We start from the raw sequence: 17550 nt of genomic DNA, 5'->3' as shown, positions 1-17550 counted from the left end.
TCAATTAGCAAACTTCCTCAAACCTCCAAATAAGTTAACCAGACCTAATCCACATATCAAAGGATAAGGTCTGCAAACATAAACAAAATTAAATTAGGTCTCTCAGCAGAACTGCATGTTCACAAGAATACATATTCACACAGAGAGAGAGAGTTCAAGCATCACCCTAGAATTAGCATGCAGACTACTTTCACATCCAGGATAATCTCCCCTTATAAAAATCTGCTGCTGTACCCCATTTCTCTGCAGCCTGCCCTTAAAGGACAACTCTTTTGCTTTTAGGAACAAACGTTTTTTTTTCTTTCCTCACAGCTGTCTGGCTCTCATTTTTATTTATTCTTGCACAGCCCTGGCTCAATTTGGAACCCCAAATTATTTTTCTGACAAGGTGCATGCCTGGTCCGGTGCAAGATAGTCCAAATGCCACAGAGGTTCTGTCAGGACCCACCTCAATCCACATCTTAGGAAATAAGAACTCTTGGATGCAAGTTTAGTCCAAAAGGAAAATGTTTACTAGGATGGAATCGATTGTGGCAATACAAGACGGAATCTAACAAAGTTACATTTCAATCCTATATAAAGCATTCCCATTTCAGCCCCCTCCCCTCATCCATTTGGTCAGGCTCTCATCATTTACTTAGGTGTCAGGCCCTTCCGTGGGAAAGGGGACTCTCCTAGGTTTTATTGTTATTGCTCTTCCTTTTTCAGTTGTAAATGAAGATGTGATCCAGATCTGTTTCTCCCCCTCCTTCCCCCCAGAACAAACATTTCCCTGTTGTTTGAAGATCGCCTGTTTCAGTCTAAGTAACCATCCTCTCCCCCCCCCCTCGGAGAGATGGCAGAATCCCCAGAATAAGCCCAATGTTCTACCTATACATTTATGAAATGTGATATAAATGGATTCTGACAGGTTCATTTCTCTCTTCATTCACAAAAGAAGGTTATAAATAGGATAGAAACTCACTCACATTCTCACATGATAAAGAACAGCCTGTTCAGAAGAATCAACCTATAAAGTCTTTGATATCACTGAGAAGCTAGAGGATCTGGATTTTTCTAGGTTAGATATGTTTAGCCTAGTTTGGGAGTGTCAAACAGTTTGTGACACAGTTTGTCATGTGGAAGCCACGCTCACCCCATTGCTGGCAATGACAAAACCGTCCCGATACGTTGCGTGACATCACGCGACATCACAAGTTTGACATGTCTGGCCTAGTTGATAATTAGCATTATACAAGTCATTTTAAAAATGACACTTTTTATTGTTAAAAAATAGGTTGCCATTCAGGATCTGAGTTTTTTAAAGTCTTAAATTCCAAAAAAAATATTTTAAAAGATTGCCTTATCGGTACAAGAAGCCAACAACACAATCTGTTACATACCTGTTTATCAAGTCTCATTAACAATATCAGAAATATTGGTCACCTGAATGCTGTTTAGGGCTGTAATACTAAGCAACTGTTACAACCTGAAAATGGCATTCAGATTGTTAGTATTTTTGACAAATGTGTCAGGTGATTAGAGAAACACTGAGTGTGGTGATTGAAAGATCTGCAAAATCTATTTAGATAACTGTTGGCAATCAGTAATTGTGTACAGGTGAAACACAACTTGCAGATGAGAGATGAAGTGTTCTGGTCCTATTTCGTGTCTATAACCCTATACTGTGTAAAGAATTGCTATTTTCTTTGTCCCTTTCCCAGCACATTAGAGAAATCTTCTGTGGGTGAACAGCTTGTAAGACTGTTTTTACAGAGCTGTCCTACAGGCTAACAAAATAACCCTAGAACAGTTATTCTAAATCAGACATGTCAAACACAAGGCCCAGGGGCCAGATCCGGCCTGCGAAGTGGTTTCATGTGGCCCGCAAAGCCATCCTGGAAACAGTAAGGGAACAGCCCCCACTGCCTTGGCCCTGGCCCAGAGACCCTCCTTCTGCCAGAGACCCTCAGATCTGTCCCACTCCTGCACAGGCCCCCATAGGCACCCTTGATGCAAACGATGTAGAGCTGGCCATGCCCACCCAGTAGGCCATACGCACTCTAGCCACGCCCACCCAGTAGGCCACGCCCACCCAGGCCATACCCACCCGGCCCCCTGAGGGCAACCGCAATGCTGATGCGGCCCTCAATGAAATTGAGTTTGACACCCCTGCTCTAAATCATTTTCTTTATTGAATTAGGAATGAGGTGAGATAACCCTACTGAACACTTAAAATATTTTCTTTGAGCAAATGTGCATAACACTGAGGCACAGGGTTCTCCAACCATGGCAACTTTAAGACTTCAACTTCCAGAATTCAGAACTCAGCACAGCTGCTTGACAAATTCTGGGAGTTGGTCCACAAGTCTTAAAGTTACCAAGTTTGGAGAGCCCTGCAGCATGCAGATGGCTTGCAAAAAAAAATCAATCTAATGGAACTAGATTTCTTGCTTTTTGTAATTTTGATTTTTTAATTTCTACGGCCTAAACATATAATTGGTGATCATAGATTTCCTCCCACCCCACCCCGCCCCCAGGAAATACATTTTGAGGCCCTTAAGTGTATCAATACAAAGAATTGTCTTACCTTTTTAGTTGAAGACCATGGTTCAGAAAAGTTTGTCTCTATAGGAAAAAGAACATGATGTCTGAAATCTTTTCCATACAAATAGCTGCTCCAACAGACACACAGTCAAATATTCTGAACATCTCTCAGTCCTTCTTCGTAGTTTAACAGGAAGGTTGTAATAAAACACTGTATTTCAGCTTCTGGTTCCTGATTGTGTCCTGTACAACTGCTGCAGTCACTTTTTATCTCAATAGATAAGGCCTGGAACTACAACCAATGTGAGTCTCTTGCTTTTTAATAATTAACAAGTATTGCAAAACCATAAGGTAAAATGCAGCAATGAAACTATTTTTAATGAAATCTCTTAAACAGTTAAAGCAACAGGGACACCTGTTGTCAAAACTATGTAATATTCTGCTCCTTTTAGTATGTAAAAAACAGAAACAAATAGTCTGACATTTTCACAATTGCCATAAAATGTAGAACATTTCTTTTATAGTATTTCTACATAAAAATATACGCCTGCTGTTGAATTGTTTTCAACTCTAGAGAATAGAAGAATTGATGGTAGGAACAAAAATGAAGTAATTTTAGTAGAAAACTAAAATAGCTTTCATTAGTTTTGCTTTCCATAGACAACCCTATGTTATATGATACAAATGAGCAGCAATATAGTATAGGACTAAAATTGTATTTGTGCATTCAGGGCTCCAAGATCTGAGTTCCTAAAATCCAGATACCACTAGGTGGCAAGTAAGTTTCATTTTTCAATAATTCTTTTTCGCATCTGGTTGCTCCATTGTCATCAGGAGTTTTGCAGCATAAATTTAGGACCTGTGATATATTTATACATTTGCCATTAAATAATTCTAGGTTTGTTTTTTTGTTTTTTTTGCTTCAGGTTTCTATATTCTAAGGGTTAATACATTCTTCTCAAGCCCCTGTAGTTTTATGCCAATTTCACTTTTTGCGTCAGCAGCAAAGCCAAAAACTGGTAGATGGGTAGTCCTCGACTTATAACCACAACTGAGCCCAAACTTTCTGTTGCTAAGCAAGACAATTACATGAATTTTGCTCCATTTTTTTACCTCTCTTGTCATAGTGGTTAGGTTAAGTGAATCACTCAGTTGTTAAACTAGTAACATGGTTGTTAAGTGAATCTGATTTTCCCATTGACTTTACTTGTCTGAATGTCGCAAAACATGATCACATGACCCTAGGACACTGCAAGTGTCAAAAATATGAGTCAATTGCCAAGTGTCTGAATTTTAATCACATAACGAAGGGAATGTTGCAACAGTCATCTGTCACTTTTTCCAGTGCATATGTAACTTTGAATGGTCACTAAATGAACTGTTGTAAGTCAAGGACTACCTGTAGTCTTCACAGATTTTAATGCAGGACAATTCAATTAAACCAATTGATGATACATCTGTATTACATAAAGATGAGAAAAACTATCCCTAATTAATTTTCCAGAGAGAAAATTTTGACAAATAAGCAGAATACTGTCAAAACCTAGTTCCCTAGCTGGGCACAGGGGTTCTAAAAGAAAGGGGGAAAAATGAGGAAGTGTAGATATAAATGTTAATTATTGACTTTCTTGGAGCATTGACTCTGGCAGGTTTGGTTTGTGTCCTCTTAAATGGCATATTTTCCCGCATTAGTAATAATCTAGTGTTGTTTACTGGATCATTAAAAAACTTGCTGACCATTTTAGTTGATCTTAATAATGAATTGCTTTATGGGAATCTAGTTTGAACAGAAGAACAGACAGGATGAAGTTACTGTAATTGAAGTTAACTCCACTTAACTGCCTGTAGCTATGGCAGTTACCCGCAACACTATAAAAATGTACTTGAAATTATCAGTGGGGCTGTCGTCTATATGGTCCAACCTACTATGTAGTAACTTAAGTGTGGTATTGCAGTTGGTAACACATTAGCTTGGTATGAATTCTGCAAATGTAACTGAATGTTTAAACAAAGGATTATTTATTTATTTATTTATTTATTTAATTGGTTTTATATACCGCCCTATTCCTATTATCCTGCGACAAGTTTCCTAAATCTTGTGATTCTTTTTTTAATCTGCTCTACTTCAATTTGCTCGTCTGAGTATCCGATCCTTTTTTTCCTTCCAAAGCACACATTTTATTTGCCTCTTAATAAATGGACTGTTTTTCTTCCTACAGTTGAATTAAGATTTTTAATGGGAACTAGCTATCTCTAATGAAGTCCCAAAGTTTCATTGATGCATACAGAATTAATAGTGCAGCATGCAGTTGAAATGCATGTTTGCATTAAGTGGAAAATAGTACTCTACAGTATTCGTATAATGCAACTTTAATGATATTTAAATAATTTAATCCCTGCTTTGGAATTATTTTAATGGTAAAGCAGGATAGACATTTTATATAAACTAAATAAATGCATTATTCATTGTCTAAAATAAGCAATGTATGTGTTGCTCACTGATCTATGTCTAACTTTATTTTGAAAACATTTTATGCTATTAATTGGCTGATCTTGAAAAAGTAAGCAAGATCAACCTGATTGTCATTTGGATGAGAAACCACCAAAAAGTACCAGAGTTGAATGCAAGACAATGGCTAGCCACTTCCCTATTGTTGTTAAGAAAACAGTATTGATATACTCATAACATCACTAGGAATTGAGTTTTATTCAAGGAAGACTTTGGTTTTTTTAACCATGCCCTTTGTGTATGTATCCATGTGCAGATTTGAATACAAAATCACAATATTTATTTAATATGGAACTTGTGAATTAAAAAAAAACAAATACCTAAAATAAAAGGATAAGACTGCCCATACTTGGAAGGGACAGTGTGAATAAATTAGACATCACTTTTAAGGAATGATTATAGAGAGATCCTTCTGGAATGAATTACATTAGACGCTAAGAAATATTAAGTTAATAAAGTGCTGTGAAGTAAAAAATTAGAAGGAAAACAAATGTTGGACATTTGAACATCACACAACATAAATGGATGTGTACTTTTTATGAAGGGGAGCTTTGTTGCATTTTGGGAGAAAGAAATTTTGGGAAAATTGATTTGGTTTTGGCATTCTTAAGGATTGACTGGTGGAGCTATATCATACATTGTGCATTGCCCAGAGTCCCCATTTGGAGGAGATGGGCAGCTATATAAAAGAGAGAGGGGGAAAAACTTAGGGAGGGATGTAATTGATTTTTATCTCTCTTATTTCTTACATGAAGCAGTAGCATCAGGCTACTTAAAGTCTTTTTTGCTAAATAACACCCCTACTGTTGCTACTCTATAAAGCTCTACTGGACCATGAAGCCATATCAAAAAGACAAACCTTTGTTTTGTCCCAGACATGTAAGGACCTACATTCCATTTGTCCCATTCTCTTTCAAATTTTGCTGCTGAGTTGATACAAAATGCTGAAGAAGCTGATGTAAGGTGCTAATGCAAATGAAGACATTGGGAAAAGAGGACCTGACCTTCCCATTCACAGAAAAGTAGTGTAAAAAAAATCAAGGGGAGGGAATGAGCCAATAGGATATTGAAGAAGAAAAAATGATGTTCTTCACTTAGTCAGGGTATCCTGGTGCTTTCCGCTTTCCGCTTTCCTCAGCATCTTTCTTTTTCTTGGCCCACTCTTTGTGAGACTGATAAAATATTAAAGAATTCTACAATGGATGGTATGACAAGCTCAAATACAAGAGAAAGATTCAAAAACTCTTCCTTCCCCTTCCCCTTTTCCTTCTTTTGAGTGGTAATAGATTGTCAAACTTTTCACATTTAACACTTATCATCTTCAAATTTGTAACCAATTTTAAGCCAGATTCTAACAAGAAACAAGTTCTTATTTTGTTTGTTTTACAAATCATCTACCAACATTATAGTACTCTAAATATCAACCCTTGTCTGGTTTTTCTTCATGCAACAGGATGTGGTGGCAAACATTTACTATGCCTAACATCCCACAGGATTAGGGAGGAATAGGTCAACAGCTTGCCAAACTTAGAGGAGCACTACTTGAATCTTATGGCTTAACCATATCAAGTTGAGTAAAGTATAATAATTATAAGATATCTTGGAGCAAACCTTAGTAAAGATGGAAATCTTTTGTACAATGTTGAATAAGAATAATTCTGTTAAAATCAATTTAGGTATCTTGAAGAAAAATTTGTGAGAGATATTTCTTGACACCTTGGAGCTGGATTTAGTAGAGATATTCTGAGTTAAATACAGTATCTGTAGGGATTTCTGGAAAATTTGGGATCCACATCTGTTAGAGATATTCCTAAAATATTTTAGGTCAATATCCTAATCATATCTTAGATTTGCTAAAGACAAAGGTAAAAGGTGGGACAGCTAATAAGCTTAGGCTACCAAAAGCAGAAACTCAGAAAAGTGTTCCTGAGTACTGGTTTAATTGCTAGATCTCAGTCAAGGACACAAAGTGAGTTATACGAGAGAGAAAAAAGTGTGCTGACACACTCCTTACTTGAGCTCTTATGATTTAAGTGTTAATACCTGCATAGAACTCTTTGCTTCCAAAGGATATGAGGAGACTATATGGAAAGTTTTACTCACAGTCAGTGGAAAGTTTGTTTTTCAACATTGTTTTTTCTTGAAAGAACAAGAGATCTCAATGTAGTGAACATCTGCTATCCAAAACCTCTGATTTGACAAACAGATAAAAGGTTAGCTATGTTAATTTTAAATTTGAAGAAAAATACTTCCAAAAATAAAGAGTATAGCCACAGCATATGAAAAAGCTACACAATTTTATACATAAAGCAAAGAATAAAGCTCAGTTTATAAATAAATCTTTATTTGTTTATTTGATTTATTTGTAAGTTCTACAGAAGCATATTATAATAACACAAAAATGTAGAACTTGGCAAACATGGGACAACAGTGCTTGTATGAATTCTTGGTTGTAATTTTTTGATCACAATTTCTTGGCCATTGTTAACCCAAAATTCTGAAATAGTTGGTGGTTTCATGCAAAACACTAATTTTCATTTTCTGTATCACCTTATACAACTTCTGCATCTGTTTTCTGCTAAAATGTTGGGAATCTGTACATTTGCTGACACTTTAATTAACAATACCTACCCCAATGACATTTTTCTTTACAAGCTTCAGTGAAAATAAAACTTTAAATTATCTTTCTACTGGAAAATTTCAAAATACTTAAAAGAAAAACTTTTCTGTGTACGCAGCAATGGTGCTATTTAAATAAATATAGAACACAGTTTATAATCTTTATAGTAAGTGAACCTTTCATCAATCGGAACTGTAACATGCAGTAAAATTGCAAAACTATAGACATTTAAGTAGGTGGCAATCCAAATGAACTCAGTGGGACTGATTTTTAAACAGACCGCAACAGAACCATGGTGCAAGTGAGTTACAGTATGCTTCTAATCAAGTTTGCCAAACTGATTTGTCATAAGTCTCATACACTAATTGTAAAGGTTTTTGATCATTTGAACATTTTTCATCCATATGTCTTTCCAGTGCATTCCAATAAATAAGGTTTTGACTAGGAGAAGTAAAATGGCTTGTAACAATTTTCTTGTAGTGGCAAGGATTAAAAATAACTTTTTCTGGAAAAAAGACAGGTTCTGAATGAAGTTTTTCAGGTTGGATTTTAAGTTTTGCAACACACATACCTATAAAAACATCTTCCAACCTAAGAACAGTGATCTGTTTTGAAACCATATAAACTTGACTAGCAACATCAGAGGAGAGAACATAACCAGTTCCTGAACAAAAGGGAGGGTAAATTTTTTCTGGATATTCCTCTTCACTTATATACCATTTTATGTCTGGATTCCTTATTGGCTTTTCATTAATTTTTATAGAACCTGTATATAACTGGGTAGTACTCTTTCGTTTCTGAAGAAGTTCTATCAGATAATACACATTCACAAACATATCAGAATCAATTTTCATCACAAAAGTAGCTTGTGGGCAGAATTTATGAATCCATTCAAAGCCCATTAAAGTCTTTAATGTTAAATTATTGTATGAATCTATAAAATTCTTTTGGATTATATCTTTATAATGTAAGCTTTCCATAGTCACATTAAATGGTTTATATGGCCAGAAATGTTTTCCCAAGAGAAAAAAAGTTAAAATCAGTTTGTCAGCTAGTACTCTTTTCTTTCCCCAGGTTTTACGAATTATCATCCGAGCCTTTCTCTCACCAAGTTCTGATGATACCAATATTACTAGGAATGGAGGATTCTTATGGCAATTTATGTCAGGCAATTCCAAAAAACTTTCCTTCATAATAAATGTGACAACACAATTCAAGAGGATGATTGTGATCAAACAAGCCAGGACCAATAAAAGAAGATAAATATGAAACTGTCTCTTGAAAGACATCTGAAAAAGAAGAAAATTAATATACACACACATATAAATATACATACATATATTGTTATTAATTAATTAAAACCATTTTAATTGTCACTCTTCAAAACCATTTTCCCGATGGTGATGAAATGGTCAATAAAATGTAAAGTTAAACAATAAAAACAGTAGATGGTAGATACAGATATGGTGCTAGAATCACATTATTAGGGAAATGTCAGAGAACAGGACAGGAGTGGGGATGGGGTACAGAGAAAGCCCATTCTTAAGTGTGTGGGGGTCTGTGTGTGTGTGTGTGTGTGTTACAACAGCATTGAAAAAGTAACTTACAACCCGTTATTATACTTACAACCATTAGAGCATTCCGAAGGTCATGAGATCAACATTTGGGTACTTGGCAAGCAACATGTATTTATAATGGTAGCAGCATCCCAGAATAATGTGATCACCATTTGTGATTTTCCCAGTCAGATTCTGACAAACAAAGTCAATGGCGGAAGCCAGATTCACTTAGCAACTATGTAATTCGCTTAATGACTGAAGTGATTTGCTTAGCAACTAAAAAAATTGTAAAATCAGGAGTGACTCAGTTAACAACTTTGCTTAGCAACAGCAGTGAAAGACTACCATCATGATTAGCCAGCTTCCAAGTGCAATTCAGGGTGCTGGTTGTTGTCTTTAAAGCTTTATATGGCTTTAAAGATGTCTTCTGCCCTTCATATATGATCAAGCATAACAGACTCATTCCAGGTCCCTTTTCTTAGGTGCTGCCATCTACACAGACAGAACAGAACCATTTTTTGTAATAGCTTACACACAAGATCAGACTAGTTTCCATCATGTTATGTTTTAGGAGAAAACGTGGCTTTTAAAGAAAGCTCTAAAAGATATTCCAGTACTGTATAATGCTTTTGTTTCAATGGCCCAAGTTTCCTTCTTCTTAATTGTCACTGCACGTTTTTTTTTGTTCGTCAGAAAAGTTCATTTCTAACTGTACATTTTCCCCTGCTCTCTGCACCTGTTGTGATAACTTATCTGGTAACCATAGTGAACCCCATATGACTAGCTATGTTATGGTTTCAGTCTGTTTAGTGCGCATGTCTAGAAGAGGTTCACACAGTGTTATTTTTATTGTTTCTTTCACTTTGCTGCTACTGTCTGTTACGTTAGGATGTAGTGAGCTAGCTCTTTTTATAATATATATTTAGTCTTTATATTTTTGTAAGTAAAAGGTATTTAGTAAGATTATGCGTCGTGTTTTTATTGCCTTCCTGTATGCACATCATGCATTCTCTGAAGCACGGTCCTTCACCCTCTACAAAGGTGATTTTTACCTTGACATTTTGGTATCAAGGATGGTTGATTTATGTTTTTGGAGATGCATGTTTCTGCGGCTGTTATCAGTTAGTTAGTGCTAGCGAGGCAGCGGTGATTAACTGCTGAAACATGTCAGGAAGGAAGCCACGGCTGAAAAGGAGTCTTTCTGTGGGCCAGCTCCCTTCAGCTTTAAGAACTCCGATAGCTTTGGCCACACACCTTGGAGAAGACGCACCTGCTCCTGTCGACGATGCAAGGTCAGTCACTCCTTTTTCTACTTATCCAAGCTCCCTGGCAGCTGTTTTTGGAAATGTTCACACTCCAGGGGCTCAAGATGAATTTCAAAGGCTTGGAGCGAAACTTAAAGTTCAGCCGAAGAAAATTCCTTCTGCTCCTTCAAGCCCCAAGCAAACTATGCGAGATAGGGCTATGCAAGGCTACTGTGAACAAATTGGGGTTTTTGAAAGGCAGGCAAAGGAATATGTGTCAATGGTTCAGCAATATGAGAGGAATTATGAGCATGAACCGGCCATATTGCCACACCCACAAGGAGAAGCCATATTGCCTCCTTCTTCCCCAAAGCCAAAGTCACGCCCATCATTGAGTGTCATGCAAGACGAATGGGAACCGGAGGCTCCTATGTCACATGATTATGGGCTGTTCCAAAAGCCATACAGAGCCACAGTGATGCCTGAAGCAAATGTTATAGCACCATCTACTGGTGAAGCTGCATTAAGACATGAATTGGAGCTCTCACTCTCGCAATTGTCTATGGAGGAGTCTTTGCTCAGAGATACAAGATTTCTGCCGTTATCTGAGGCTCCAGCCCTTGATGGTGCTAGGATTCCTGTTACTGTTGCTTCTCCTGTTAATATTGCTTCTATGCAAGCCCCTCTACCTGGCAGAGCACAGCCATATTTAACCCACATGCTATTGCCACCGGGTTCTTATATGCGAAGGCCAGTGTCATCTGCAGGTTATGCTACTGCACCAGCACCAGCGCTAGCGCCTCCTGCTGGCCAGGGTAGAATAGCAGCTCAAAGACAGTCACAGCCAGCACCAAGACTACCGGCAGCTTCAATGCAACTGCCGCATGTCCAGGCACAGGCACAGACGCCACTGGTGCCCCCTGCAGGTTATGGTCGGATTGCACAACCTGCACAGCCAGTACCTCAATTTTATATTCCTCATCAAACACCTTCCATTGTACCACTGGCTGGTGATTCAAAATTAAAGAAGTCAGGGCAGAATTACAGGGCATGGGTCAGTGAGGTTGGACTTTTGTTACGCAGAGAAGGTACTCACATGATGGTGTTTAATCCTCCTGCCCAGCCATGGACTCCTGACATATGGGACTTGGATAATAGAGCATGCACAACTTTATTGATGTCAATGGACACTGAATTGCAGCTCACGTTTACACAAGATGCAACTGCCCAACAAATTTGGACTCAGTTAGAGACATGTTATCGGCCTACATCAATTGAGTCTACATGTTTACTTTTGTCTGAGTTCCATGGTTCCAGATTAAAACCTGGTGAACATATTGGAGCACATTTGACTAAAATGAAAGGTATTAGAAAAGAACTGGGTGAAAAAGGCTATCCTATTGATGATTTTCAAATGATCAGCATTATCATCAATTCTTTGAATCATGAGTGGAAAGATGCTATTTCCAAGATCAATCAGGTGCCTATTGCTCAATGCACAGTGGATCATGTATGCAGAATTTTAGCCGAAGAAGAGGCACTTATGCAAGCTGCACCACATTTAAGGGAACCACCTGCATCAAGAGCTTCAGCGAGGCGTGCCTTCCGTGGAAGGACCTACGTTCCAAGGATGCCAAGATGCTACATCTGCAATCGTGTGGGACATGCCACCCGGGATTGTCCCCAACGAGTTCCAGCGCCCGTCACATACCAGCCCAGAGGAACTGATTCCAGAGGAGGCAGAGGTAGAGGCGGACGACAAGGTCGTGGTCGTGGTTCCAAGCGTGATCCACAAGCTCCACTTGTCACATTGGTTGTGACCAACGATCCACAGCCTCAACCAGAGTACGACAGACGACTTCTTTGGACTTTGGACAGCGGAGCAGCATTACATGTTACCTACAGAAAAGAGCTTTACACAGAGATGCACGAGCCTGAACCTGAACTTCGTGAACTTTACTCTTTTTCAAATCATCCTGTTCAGGTCATGGGAAAAGGAACTGTTTATATTGAAGAGCTCGGTGCTCTCATTCCAAATGTTTACTACGTTCCGTCTGCCAGTAGTAATTTGCTTAGTCAGAGTCATTTGTCTAGGTTTTCTCATTTTCACCATCTTGAAAAAGCAAGTTATATAGTCAAAGACGGAGATATTGTTGCTGAAACCATGTTGATTGGTGGTGTTTATTACTTAAAACCAAAGTCTAAGCAGCAAGAGCAGGCAAGTATACACGTTCCAAAAAGCACAGGCCCAGAGAGAGACGTCCCAGAGAGAGATCCTGTTGCTACTCCAAAGGTTCCTAATAATGATAAAAATACAAAAAAAAAACAGGTTGCTCACAGCAAGCCTGGGGTTCCTAATAAAAATGCTAATGTTGAGAATTCACTAATAGGTAAACCTTTGCATTCCAGGTGTATCCATAAGTGGCACAGAAGATTGGGTCATGCCAGTTTCCGTGTTCTGAAGAAGATGCCAGAGTTCGCAAGAGGTTTGGATCTAAAGGGGTGTAAGGTGTTCTTGGACTGTGCTGTCTGCAAGAAAGCCAAATCTAAGGCAGCAGCAATTCCAAAACGCGCTACACGCCTGTCAACACGCATTTTTGATTTGGTACACACTGACATAGTTGGTCCTTTTGCACCAACACTTGGTGGTAAAAGATATTTCTTGACAATCGTTGATAATTATTCTAGATATGGATATGTATATCCTATGAAAGAAAAATCTGAGACCTTTCAGATCTTTAAAGACTTTACTAGTCTTGTCTATACCCAATTCGAGGTCAACATTGCCAGAATCCAGAGTGATCGCGGTGCTGAATTCATGTCTCAGCGTTTCCAGGACTGGATGCGTAAGAATGGGATAGTACATCAGACATCTGCTCCTTATACTCCAGCTGAAAATGGAGTGGCAGAACGCAGAAATGGGGTTTTGCAAACCATGATGCGTTGCCTTCTTGAAGATGCTAACCTCAGTCTTCCATACTGGGGTGAAGCTATCAAATATGCTAACCATATCATCAACCGTACTTGGAGTAGTGTGATAAATCAGACCCCTTATTTCATGTTGTATGGACACAAGCCTGATCTCTCACATCTCCATGTTTTTGGTTCATATGCTATGGTGAATATTCCATTAGCCCAAAGAAAGAAAGGGGGTCCTGCAGCAAAAAGGATGAGATTTATGGGCATTGATGATAATTCAAAATGGAGCAAATACATTGACTCTCATCATGTTATTGTGGTTTCACAATCTGCTACTTTTGAGGAAGATGCTGACTGGTCCAGGATTCATTCTAACGATCCTGGAGTTTATTTTCCTAGAGATGATGTTGCTGATGCCACACAACCTGATGATCAAGATTCACAGGATAATGTTCCTTCCACGAGTTCTTCTCAACCTACTGTTCCGTCTTCGCAAGCCGCCGATGTTGCTGCTGGCGACGATGATGAAGACGAGGACGACGCGGAAGAAGAATGGACGGTTGGCCCGAGACGTTCCAAGAGGTCCACAAAGGGAATTCCTCCAAAACGGTATTCGTGGCAAGTAACAAAAACACCTGTACCTTTGATTTGTAATGTTACACTTCCACCTGAGAAGTTCACACAGATCAAACATCTTCCTGAATCAGAACAAGATAAATGGTTTGAGGCAATGCAGGCTGAAATGGACAGTCTAAAGAAACTTCAAGTGTTTACGCCTGCAAGCCCTCCAGCAAACAAGAAAGTTATTGGTACTTGATGGGTCTACAGGATCAAAAAGAAGCCGAATGGTGAGTTGTTGTACAAGGCCAGACTCGTAGCCCAGGGTTTCGCTCAACGTTATCCTGAGGACTACACAAATACATACTCACCCACAGTGCGGACTGAAAGTGTGAAAATTGCATTAGCCACTGCAACTATCCTTGGCCTGGAAGTTTTCCAGTTCGACGTTGAAACGGCTTATCTACACGCTGATCTTGACGAGGACATCTACGTGAAAGGTCCTCCAGGTTTCCGACAGCAAGAAGGGGATACCTGGTTTCTACACAAAAGTCTTTATGGTCTGAAACAGTCTGGTTTGATGTGGTACTTATGTCTTTCTGAGAAACTAAATTCAATGGGCTTTATTAAGTCCGAAACAGATGAATGCGTGTTTACTAAAAGATCCGGTAATAGGTATGAGATAATTCTTGTTTATGTCGATGATATTGTTTATATTGGTCCACATACGCAGGTGAGTGAGGTTTTTGCTAAAGCTTTGCAAAAGTTTTTCAGATTGAAGTCTTTAGGATGTATTAACACTTATTTAGGTGTTCAAATTGCCAAAACTCAGAAGGGGTTTAGTCTCACACAAGAAGAGAAGATTGAACAACTGTTACATCACTGTAACATGGAGGACGCTAAGCCTGTGAGTATACCCATGCAAACTGACTTTCACATTTTGGCACATGAACCAAGTCCTGAGTTCGAAGATCAAACACTATATCGCTCAGTCATTGGGTCGCTGCTGTATATTAGTAGTTGGACTAGACCCGACATTGCACTTAGTGTTAATCTTTTATCACGACATGTAGGCAAGGCAAAACAGTTTCATTGGACATGTGTTAAAAAGTTATTGAGGTATCTAAAACACACCAAAGACATGAAGTTGTTGTTGGAACCCTCACATACTGACTATGCAGAGTTATGTTGTTATGCAGATTCAGATTGGGCGAGTGATAAGAAGTCACGGAAAAGTACATCAGGTTACATGATGTTCTTAAATGGATGTCCTGTTTACTGGCATGTGCGTAAACAGAATTTTGTTTCTTGTTCCTCTACAGAAACTGAGTATGCTTGTGTGTCTGATGCATGCAATTCTTTAACCTGGTTTGATGCTTTAGTCACAGATATCTGGACACATCCGATTCGACCGATCACTGTGATGGAAGATAATGAATCTGTGGTTTATATTTCTGAAACACGTTTTACAGGTTCAAGGTCCAGACACATTGACATCCGATATCAAAACATAAGGCAACTGGTTAAACAAGGTTTTGTGACATTACAGTATGTGCCTACACGTGATCAAATTGCTGATATGCTGAACAAACCACTTCCTAAAGCCCAGCATGAGTATCTGCGTCAGAAGATGTGCCTTACTTGAGTCTTCACTTTGCTGACAAAAGAAGGGGAATGTCACTGCACGTTTTTTTTTGTTCGTCAGAAAAGTTCATTTCTAACTGTACATTTTCCCCTGCTCTCTGCACCTGTTGTGATAACTTATCTGGTAACCATAGTGAACCCCATATGACTAGCTATGTTATGGTTTCAGTCTGTTTAGTGCGCATGTCTAGAAGAGGTTCACACAGTGTTATTTTTATTGTTTCTTTCACTTTGCTGCTACTGTCTGTTATGTTAGGATGTAGTGAGCTAGCTCTTTTTATAATATATATTTAGTCTTTATATTTTTGTAAGTAAAAGGTATTTAGTAAGATTATGCGTCGTGTTTTTATTGCCTTCCTGTATGCACATCATGCATTCTCTGAAGCACGGTCCTTCACCCTCTACAAAGGTGATTTTTACCTTGACATTAATATTTATTGCTTTTATTTTATACCACAATTAGTTACCTTATACCATATTTGTGTTTTAACATTTTTACTGTAAGAGGAAAATATAACTCACTGTTGAGTCTTGCTAGATTCAAGCAAACACACACACACACACACAAAATAAATCAATACATTCAGTAAGTTTTACTGAGCACAAGAGTTGCTTATCCCAATAGTGGGAACTATAGCCAAACTTGATTCCTTCAATTTTAAGAGTAAGTGGATTGAAACTGGACAGTAACTGGACTAGAAGACCTCCAAGTTCCCTTCCAGCTCTATTCTATTCTATTCTATTCTATTCTATTCTATTCTATTCTATTCTATTCTATTCTATTCTATTCTATTCTATATAAAAGGGCTTTTAAGGTGGGTCTCTATTTAAATGTGTGTATTCTACACACAACATATATTTTCATATATACCAGAAAAACATAATTACAAGAATCCCTTGTATGTATATGAATATTGTCCTTCCCACCTTGAAAGTATGTGCATATTTAAAACTTGCACCTTAAATTCAAACATGAATTTTTCATCCTCCTCCTTACTGAATAGCTTTAAAACTGTGCTGAAAAAATGTAAAAGTTTAATTTTAGTACAGTTTTCAGTTATTGGCAAGATACAATTGGCTTTAAAATGAAGCTAACAAGCCCCCAAAAGAAAAAGAAAAATCAGAAAGGAATATATAAGTAGTCCTTGACTTGTGACCATGATTGAGCCCAAAATTTCTATTGTTAAATGAGACATTTGTAAAGTGAGTTTTGCCCCATTTTATGACTTTTCTTAAGTGAATCTTTGCAGTTGATTAGTTAATAAACTGGTTGTTAAGTGAATCTGGCTTCCCCATTGACTTTGCTTGTCAAAAGGCTGCAAAAGATGATTACATGACCTTGAGACACAGCAATGAACCAGTTGCCAAGCCTCTGAATTTTGGATCATATGATCATGGGGATACTACAAAGGTTATAACTGTGAAAAATGGTCATGTCACTTTTTTCAGTGCCATTGTAACTTTGAATGGTCACTAAATGAATGATTGTAAGTCAAGGACTACCTGTCACCCTGAACATTGAAAGAAAATAGAATATTTGTATAGTTTTACCAACTCTTTTATAGGAGATACTGGCCACAATTACACTCCTCCCCCTGATTCTCTTTAGTGAAATTCTAAGTAAAATTTTCCAAGGAGATTAGCTCCATAATTTTTCCCCCTCAGGCCTAGTTACAGTAGGCCCCACCTCTGCAACCCACTAAGCCCTTTACTTCTATCCCGGCCCACCCTTGCTTCTCATAATCCATCTCTACACTCGTAATGTTTTGCTCATTGCTTTTCAGACAGTGAAAGACCTACTTTCTTTCTAGCCGCTTTAAGTCTCTTCAGGACAGGGGAAACCATCTTTCTCCTCTCCCAGGAAGAGAAGAGCCTCCTGATGGGAAATCTGGGCCTGGCAGCCTAAAATAGCGGGTAGAAGCTTGTGTCAGCACAAAACACTTTCTCTAGACTCAGGACACAATAATATTC

The 17550-nt window shown here is 38.2% G+C and overlaps 1 protein-coding gene across 1 annotated transcript; it reads right to left on the bottom strand.

The window, feature by feature from the left end:
• Window positions 1-7978: 7978 nt before the first annotated feature.
• On the bottom strand, window positions 7979-17550 carry LOC308667218 (beta-1,3-galactosyltransferase 5-like; the record flags this gene model as incomplete). The annotated part of the gene is made up of 2 exons (XM_081326362.1): window positions 17380-17550; window positions 7979-8944 (listed from the first exon to the last, which is right to left on the bottom strand). Exons 1-2 carry the CDS (start codon window positions 17422-17424, stop codon window positions 7979-7981), a joined length of 1011 nt encoding a protein of 336 aa, XP_081182488.1. The 5' UTR covers window positions 17425-17550.

This window comes from Vipera berus (genome assembly GCF_964194415.1).
Source record: "Vipera berus genome assembly, chromosome: 4".
NCBI lineage: Eukaryota > Metazoa > Chordata > Lepidosauria > Squamata > Viperidae > Vipera > Vipera berus.
The sequence above is the reverse complement of the archived record's forward strand: the minus strand, read 5'-3'. Positions and strand labels throughout refer to the sequence as shown.